This window comes from Rhipicephalus microplus, chromosome 1, assembly GCF_043290135.1.
Source record: "Rhipicephalus microplus isolate Deutch F79 chromosome 1, USDA_Rmic, whole genome shotgun sequence".
In the NCBI taxonomy this organism is placed as follows: domain Eukaryota; kingdom Metazoa; phylum Arthropoda; class Arachnida; order Ixodida; family Ixodidae; genus Rhipicephalus; species Rhipicephalus microplus.
In genome coordinates, this window is record NC_134700.1 from 205,736,678 (window position 1) to 205,745,941 (window position 9,264).

Consider the following 9,264-nt stretch of genomic DNA (forward strand, 5'->3'; position numbering starts at 1 on the left):
GACATGAGCGCTATCTGGCAGTTATCTTGGAAAACAAAGCGCACGCGCCCTGCGCGCCCACCTCGGAGGCGATAAGGGGTAGAACGCAAGGTGACGCGTAGGTGCCACCACCGTGTCGTCTCAGCAAAGCGTTGGAAACACTTACCTTTTCGTGCAAGCGTTGCATGGTCAGCGCAACGTGATAAACGCTACGGTCCTTAAAATTACTTATGTATGACTTTTCTATTAAAAGACACACATACCTAATATTGACGTGCTGTTATGGTGCCTCAGACATGTGCAATAATTGCTTTTTAATTGAGAATCGCAGTATGAACGCTGAATCTTGAGCAATATTTGTGGGCGCTGCGGATGGGATCGGCCGTTTAGGGTATCGTTTGGCTACTTTGGGGCCGTTTAGGGTATCGTTAAGGCAGACAAGCAGACAAATGTACAGACAGACAAACAGACCAAAATTTTTGCGTCTTTAATAAACGAAGTGAATCGTTCTCGCTGTGATATGATATAGTAAGGCTGTGATTGGGCGCCTATCCAGGTAATTGGTGGTTTCTTTTTTCTTCTTTTCTTTTGGTTCCATAACGTTGACAGCGCTTCGATGGTCAAAGCATTCATCGCGGCCTCGCAGATAAGTAAGGGTGGAACTGCAAAGCAGGCACATCAGTGGCACCACGCATGCTCAAATGTGGCGTATTTGCGGCGGCAGATGTCGCTCGTGCTGTTCCGCGCGCGACGCTCCATCGTTATAGACATGAGAGTTGAACAATGTACTTCAGTTTAGGTTTACGCATTAAAGAACACCAAGTGGTCGAAATTTCCGGAGCCTTCCACTACGGCGTCTCTTATAATTATATGGTGGTTTTGGGACGTCAAACCCCACAGATATATCAATCTTCAGTACTTCAACGCCAGCGTGACGTCATGAATTTCAACGTCTTGCTGCGCACTCTGGCCTCATTGGTTCAATTAAAGTTTCTGATTTTGGTACACTAAGGAACTTGTTGACGGGCTACTTAGTAGAACATTTCAAAAAAGTTAATTTGATCGCAAACACACGACACATTCACGCACATACACACCTGAGGCATCAAATACGCACAGCACTCACTTCCAACTGATTTATTCGTAGCACTAAGGCTTGAATGTATGCCTGGGGCAGACGCGCACATTAACATCATAGAAGGCCAACAGCATGTACTATCAACACATACAGTTGATCGTCCCAGCCTAGAACCGATAAACTGGGATTCACTTGGGAAGAAAGATAGCGAAGGGGTGCTTACACAGTAATCCTTATTTTTTTCTATGAAAAAGGCCTCCAAAACTTCACGTGCAGTTTTTCTTGCAATTCTGCCTAGAATCCTTGTCTCAGAAAATCGTGCCTCACAACCGCACAAAATGACATCCACCACCAGGTGCGCATATTAGTGCTCTCGTTTAGTTAATTTTTGAAAGTGTTCCCCAAACCGGTCATTAATACATCCTTCGGTTTGGCGCACGATAATGGTATCGTGTACACGAACTACGGTGGAACATTTTACATGGGGCCTCTCATGTTTCTTCTCGCAGCCGCACTTTTCGCTATCGCAAATACGTTGGTACAGTTTCCCGATTTTATCGTGTGCCCAAAACACCATCGGTACACCGCGCCTATGTACCACAACTTTCTTGAAATTGTGCGAAAGCTTATGGATATAAGGCGCAACCTGTAGCCTAATACTTGCGACCTGGGTGGCAGCCATCGCTTGCAGTGTTCTACTATTAAACTTCTGCAAAAGTGATTGAGCAACGGCTTTAATGGCCGATCGAGGGAAGCTAGCAGCCTCTAATCTGTTCACCCGATTTAGGAAGCTACGTTCCATGCTGTGTGGGCACAGCCTCTTGATCGCCGCCTCCAAGCAAAGAGAGGCAACGCCCCTCTTTACAATTTTTGAGTGGGCAGAATCGTATGGCAACCGCTCCTTCTTAACACGAGGATTATAGAAACAGCCAAAATGGTCATCGTTCCACGTGAGGTTAAAGTCTAGAAATTTCCGACAAGCTTTTCGCGGTAATTCAACAGTGCAAGAAAGGTCTCGTTCCAGCTAGTCTGTTGAAAACGTTCGAAATAGAGTCGGGGGATAAGGTCTCCCTGCTCACATAAAAGAACTAAAAAATCATCGACGTACCTCAAAACTTCTAAAATCTACCCCCTTTTAAAATTATTCAAGTCCCTATCTACTTCGGCTAAAAATACATCGCGGAGACACAGGAACCAATGCAGATTTCCAGCCGCTGAAGAAAGGGCTTTTGGCCAAACATTTTAAAGGTTGCATTAGGATGAAATTCTAAATGCGATGAAGAATTGTCAACATTAATGCCTGCGTCGTTGATTCTAGCCGATTGTAGGTAGAAGCACAAGAAAAACTGCACATTCAATGACTGTGTCCTTCAAAAGTGAACGTAGAGAATTCTTACCAAGAAAGAGTTACGTAGGTGTTAGCAGAGGCTGTCAAAATTTAAAGTCATAGTCAGCAAGTCCGAAGAGTGTAAAGCGGCGAGGCCACCTTCAGACGCGTTATCCCTTACCAGGTTCACTAGGTATTGTGGAATTATCATTACCATAAGAAAATTGATTTTTCCCATTCTATAGCGTTCCTATAAGCAACTGATGTGGTAAGTCGGTCATCAGTTTATTCATCCGCTATAGGAGCACGTCACAGCCGATAAAATCATGAGAGAAGCAGAAAAATGGATGTCACTGATTCAGCCGAGATAGTTCTCAAGGCTCCTTCTTAGCCTCGTCGAATGCTTTCTTCAGGCGGTCGAGTAAAGGGCCGCTGATGATGGAGTGGGCGAGATCGGAGAGGGCATGTCGAACTGGGTCTCGGAACAGCGGATCCCTGGTGTGCGTCTTCTTTCCATTCCAGCGAATGGTCGAGTTTCTGAAGACCAGTTTCTTGATCTTGACATGACCAAGGTCAAGCGCCACGATGTGGAAGCGGCCAACTATTGCAAAGAGGGACAAAAGAGAGCTCAGCTCAAGTCAGCTTTACTGACTTGTACAATAAAACGATACCGAATTGAAACGAATACCCACAATGGAACAAAGTACTCGATGGAAGACAGGTTTTTGTTGATGAAGTAAGCCCCTGTCTGTCTCCTGAACGGGGTTTGCAAGATTCTGGAAGCAAGTGTGCAGCCTTCCATAATTTTTAAAAATAATATCGCAATACTGTCGGCCCCACGATAACTCACTACATCGGAGAAAAGCAAGACTATCAGCGATACAGCGATCAGCACATTGGCTTTCGAAACACAAAATCAGATAAGTTGATAGCGCATGCGTCTATGAGCAAGCAGCGTAGTAGAGTGCTGTTCGCGGATGAGTTTTATAACTGCGACCCCATCTTAGGTGCTTTCATGCCCAGCGGGCAACGCTGGAGTGACATTTTAAAGATTGATGCATTTATGCAGCAGTGGTGCGAATACTGAAAAAGCAACTAGGTTCGTAGCATAGACGTGACTTTTGTCCTCCTTACCCTCACTTCCTTCTTCGGTCTCCTGGTTACACGGGGTCTCTGTAGGCTTAAGGCAAGCACGACCACGCTGTTTATAGAAGTTATGAATTCATCCAGTATTATTTGACAAAATATTGCTTATCAAAGCGGATCGAACATGTTTTTTGGCACATGTTTATTTAATAAATTCAAACGTTTCATACAAGTTGTTTATTATTGACTAGCTATTTATTGCTTAACTAACTATTACTAGACATCGGTGGCTAAGAACTACTTCATGCGTAACTGCTTGCCGTGGTCCATACCAGGCAAAGCCAAGCCCCTTGTTTTTGCCATACGGACCAATGACAAGCGTAAACAGCTCCGCTCAGTGGCGCAGCCAGGGGGTGGCACAACGGGACCACCCCCTCCACTCCTATTTTTTTTCTTTTACTGCGGGACACGGAGTTCAAAATTACCATCTTAAGAGGAGTGCCCTCCCCTCCTAAGTAACCCCTCCCGGCTACGGCCTTGGCACCACGATTAAATATGACAGAGTGTATATCTCACCAGAATCTTTTTTCACTCGCAGACTGGCCTCGGCGCTCTTAACTGAAGCGGTCACATTTCCCGCTTCGACGAGAGCCAGGGGTTCGTCACCATGCCTCGGGTTCCTGACCGCTATGCGCAAGCTGTAACGCAAGCGAATCTTCGAGAAGAACAGGAAGCAGACGGCGTGGCTCTTTTCGCGCAAAGTGAAAAGACAGTCGCCGTCCTTCCGGATGCTCTTGTCCGAACAAGTGAAGCGGCCCCTGTACAGCTCGACCCAGCTCCACCACGCATCGTCGCGCCACTGGTCCGACGTCACTCGACGGCTGTCGTTGACGGGGGCATCGGAGCCGATGGTCTCGCACACGTGACCACTTTCGAGTGCGTTGGTCAGTTGGCTGCCCGTCCACGGCATCACCGGGAAGTCGCGGTGCGCTGCGTGAAATGGCAAAAAGCCGAAGTGAAGAGACTGCGTGGACATGCAGTATCAACATTACACGTATCAACATTAGGGAGTTTTAGAATACCACTGGCAAGCGCTGCGGGCGTAGCGGCCACCATGCGAGTTGTAGAATAGCGTCTGCCCTGCTGCACCGCAATGCGTGATCACAGCGACACCGTAGCCTCGAAACCAGCGCTTGCGGGCCGCGACCGCCACACGCAATTTCGGAGTTTCTGCGTGCGGTCCGCGAACGCCGGCTCACGTCACGACGCATGCGCAGTGGCAGTGACCGCACCGCAAGGGCTCGCTATTCTAAAGCTCCGTAATAAGATAGCGAAATCCTTTTATTCTTTTCGTGTATGCGAGGGATTAGCCACTCATGGTAAGAACTGGTAACACGGGGCAATAGTTAGCAAACACCGAACATGTATATATAGTAAAGTACAAGTGCGTAGCAAGGAACATAGGCAGTGCTGGTAGTATGCGTGCAGCGGCCGCTTCCTTTCGATCTAAAATGGGTAACGCCTTAGCAATGAATGGTTAATGTAATGATTCAGCTATACCTAGTAATGTTTATGTCTTATACTTAACTCCCAAGAAGTTAACTCCCAACACAGGAACTGCACCGGATAGCTCAGCACACCGTATCAATAACGATTAAAAAGCAAGCTACATGGAGCACACAAATTGTAGCCATATTGACTCAGTACAAATCACGATAGCTGTTTTCCTATGCTGATGTTAATCGAAACTGTGCGCAAACATTGCAGGCAAAACATAGTCGTTCGATGCAGCAGGGCGAGTTTCATGTCGCACTCACCGCTTACGGCAGCAATGACCGCCACCATCCAGACAAACGACTTCATGGTGCTTGACGTGGAAACTGTTAACGATGTTCGCCTGGCATGAGGAAAATAAAAAGAAGCAAGGAAGAACTCATTTAGCGCATACATTTGATAGCAATGTGCAGCAAACGTTCCGAATGGGGAACGCAATACAAAGTCTAGAGTAATGCACGTTGGTAGAGTTGGGTAATAGATGTTCAAGACATGTTTAAAGTACGTGAGCGGGACAACACGTTAAGAACATAGAACACGCCCACACAAAGCACAATGGTGTGCGTCAAACGACGTTAAAAAACACAATATGGTCAAATTTTCCGGAGCCCTTCACTATGGCGTATCTCCTAATCGCATGCATAGTTTTGGGACGTAAAACCTGACATTATTATCCGCACGCTCTCTTCAAAGAAAATAATTTGTGCGGTCACATTTATGATGTCCTTAATTGATCATCTGAAAATGCAAGGTGGAAGAATCACGACACGCCGTTTGTGGTCGGGAATATGTTACAACAGCAGTAAAGCACGCGCCCATTATGTGCATGACGGACAGACTTACCTTCACCCCTGCTTTGCTCGGTGCCTGAAGATCACTTGACAATGCCCGTAACAGAACCCTATAGCTTTTTTGCAGAGAGGGCGCAGTAAGCGCGCTTATGTAGCCGACGTCTATCAAGAATACGCACAAGAGGCAATGCATATCTTGTTGTTACCATCATTATCTTGATCATGATTAGCATTAGCTGAAAGTTAGAAATGGTTTTGCCGATATGTTTTTCTTTTCATTGATTCATTCCATTCTAAGTGATACAGCGATTATGAGGAAGTGACCGCCAATACGAGGTTCGGGGCGTTTATCTTAACAGGTGAAGATAACAAACGCATGGATAGTCGTCGAACGAAACTACCAAAAGTTAACAAGCATGCGCACTGGACCTATGCCGAATGATTCTCGCTCTTTGACGTATGTATTCAAGGGGTAAAACTTGGCATGTCGATAGCAGCTCCGTAAGTACGGCACCAGCGAGCGTAGGAAAGAATGTAGGTTTCAATAAATCATATTTTAGGCACGAAGCACCCTTAGAATAACGGCGCGTTAGTGGACCGCAATGTTGGCTGTCACGATTCATTATAAACTGCTATGTCCCGCTAAAATTAGGCAAACCCCATGACTCGACACCGGCCCCTATACTGTGCATATAGTGAGTTAAAAGGTAAAAATCCGTAGGTACTGCCTAAAACATCATGTTTTGCTTTTACAAGAGTGGTGTCAGAATCCCCAGTGAAATTAGCTAAGGCGCCCATGCTTCTGATCTAAAGCCAGATAAACAAGCGTGAATTTGAATGCAGTGAATTCATCTATTTGAAGCGCCACTCTTGATGGCCCTGTATTTTAAATATGACGAGGAAAACCTACACGCTGCTCCACGCATGGACATGCGAGGCCCATGGGACGGCGTTATGCTCTCCAATGGTAGAGTACGTATTATAGCAATCGGAATTGTTACCCACTGTTTCTAAACACATTACGTGGACGGCTTTCAGCTCTCCCATAGTAGAGTACCGAGTACTCTAAATCGTTGAGCACTTTTTCTAAGCACTTTTGCTGTTATCTCTATGCGAAAATGTTAGTTTTTGGGATGCGCAATTGTGAAATTACGAATGTATCTCCGAACACTGATTTGTCCCGCATAATTTATGCTCTGTGCATAGCGGAAATAACTTGTATAAGTAATAAACTATATGCAAAGTTGTGGTGCGTTAGTAAACTGGTGGCGAGCTTAAGTAGTGAAGAGCAAGGATTTTTCTGTGGAAACCACGGGTGCACAATGCATGATTTGCCCCTCCCAAAGTTAGTGGAACCGAAAGTTGGTGGAACCGAAACACACTTCCTTTCTCACTGCGTAGTGCTTCCTTCAAACTTTTTGGGAGTTTACTCGCGTCTATATTGTGCACCAAATATTGCTCTTTTTTTACTCTACGTATATATGTGGTGTATTTTTCTCTAAACAAGCCTAATGCACTTTGACTGAAACTGAAGAAAACGTACTTTTTTGCTACTTACAATATAGAGTGACGTGCTCCAACATTTTCTGTCTTTTTTTTTTGCCAGAGTGTTGCTATATCCTAAATACTCCAAATATGCATTGCGGCTTAAATCTACATAGCCATCTATCGCCTTTATTCAAGAGTAAAATTTGTATTTGGAGCACATAGATCGAAACATGCTAATTGGCCTTGAATTAGCTCATCGGCCCACCTAAATTTCTGTCTCCTTCTCTCCTGCTTGCCTTCTTTCTCTTGGAATCCAGTCTGTGATCCTTTATGACCAGCAGTTATCGCGCTACGTGCCCGTCCCATCACCATTTCTTCTTCTTCACTCAGACTATGATGTCCTTAATAGCCGTTTCTTCCCTGATACACTCTGCTCTCTTCCGGTCCCTTAGGGTTACACCTGTTACTTTCCTTTCCATTTCAAGATCAGTAAGTACCAAATCGCCCCATAAACTAATTGTGGTACAGAAACCCGATAGCAAAGCAAGTATAGAACGCAAATGAAACCCATTGAATGAGGCCATGTTGGTTTTTATGGTCAGGATTGTTGACACAGTTTAATAATTGTGGCTTGATTTCATTGAAACAGATGTAGAATTTGACTCAATTTTTAAAATTAGGAACGGTCGTTACTGTCGGGAATCGCCCCATTTTTATTCCAACTTTTTTAGAGGATAAAGATACATCGGCTCGTTTTACGTCTCCGTTAAAGTTAGTCCAATTTCAGCTTATCCATTTGGCTTTCTTTAAAAAAAGAAAACAAAATCCAAATAAACGTTATGTAAGATAGCATATGAACTTCGGCGCATATTACGTATAGCATTTTTTTTTTGCTTTCGATGTCATTGCTCCGCGTGCAACTCGCTTCTTAATCGCAAGACGGCAATGATTGTGGTTTAAGTGATGACATCGTCATAGTTAATCAGTTTGAAGTGTCTCGTAGACTATTTCACGTATGCATATCCGTGCCGCCATTGTGTAGCACTCGACGAACAGTGCTACGGTACACGCGCACGTGCGACTACCATAACAGCAGCATCGTGAGGTTGACGAAGGCAGCGGTCGTCGTGTTCAAGTGGTCTGTTATTTTGGCTCAACTTGTGGCCGTGTAATGGAAACTCCAGCTACATCGAGCAATGATTGATTGATAGATTTGTGGGGTTTAACGTCCCAAAACCACCATATGATTATGAGAGACGCCGTAGTGGAGGGCTCCGGAAATTTTGACCACCTGGGGTACCCAAATCTGTACATCGAGCAATGCGCGCTGTACACGGATGCGGCGAACAGAGCGTCATCCGTCGATGATCCGATCAACGGTGCAACGCGTCGTCTTTTATACATCGGTGATCGAACCTTTCAGTGTTATCACTGGAGCTCGAGTTATCTCGCGAATGGACTTAAATGCTCGCGTCTAGCGTGAAATGACAGCAGAATGAGGTAGAACAGTAGTAAAGATTGCGTCACGTTCTGCGCCGAGTGTATACATTGCGTGCCAAAAGAAAGTAATAAGCCCGCGTGGCAATGCGAATGAAAACAGTTTGGCTGTCCCATTCGACGTTTTTTTTTTTGTTTTAACGGAATGATTCAAGTAGTGATTCAAGTAGTGATTCAAGTGTGTGTTTAAGAATTAGCATTTGTTTAACAACTGAATGTGGCGCCGCCCATATGTTTTGGCGTCATCTACAGCCAGCGCTAGAATTTATTTAGAACACACGTCTGACGTTTGCACGTAGCAAGCCGAAATTCAAAGCAATTCGTTCATACTAGCCAGTGACAACTGGGGCTGGTTGCGTGCGCGCAAGTAATATATGCACCAGTGCTCTGTTGACCGTATTTGAAAAATATCTAGCGAGCCTTACAATAATCGTTGCCAATGTAGCGTCATCATCATCGTCATT

The 9,264-nt window shown here is 45.1% G+C and overlaps 1 protein-coding gene across 1 annotated transcript; it reads right to left on the reverse strand.

Annotated features, from left to right (window-relative positions):
- Positions 1–2,650: 2,650 nt before the first annotated feature.
- Positions 2,651–5,975, reverse strand: LOC119160182 (uncharacterized). The gene is made up of 4 exons (XM_037412881.2): positions 5,868–5,975; positions 5,288–5,367; positions 4,047–4,460; positions 2,651–2,985 (listed from the first exon to the last, which is right to left on the reverse strand). Exons 2-4 carry the CDS (start codon positions 5,331–5,333, stop codon positions 2,759–2,761), a joined length of 687 nt encoding a protein of 228 aa, XP_037268778.2. The 5' UTR covers positions 5,334–5,367; positions 5,868–5,975; the 3' UTR covers positions 2,651–2,758.
- Between the last annotated feature and the right edge of the window lie 3,289 nt (positions 5,976–9,264).

Coding starts and splice junctions, on each gene's coding strand:
- LOC119160182 (XM_037412881.2), bottom strand. CDS start 5,333: ATGAAGTCGTTTGTCTGGATGGTGGCGGTCATTGCTGCCGTAAGCG. Junction 4,461..5,287: donor GGTCATTGCTGCCGTAAGCG/GTGAGTGCGACA, acceptor CATTTCACGCAG/CGCACCGCGACTTCCCGGTG. Junction 2,986..4,046: donor GCGAGTGAAAAAAGATTCTG/GTGAGATATACA, acceptor TCTTTGCAATAG/TTGGCCGCTTCCACATCGTG.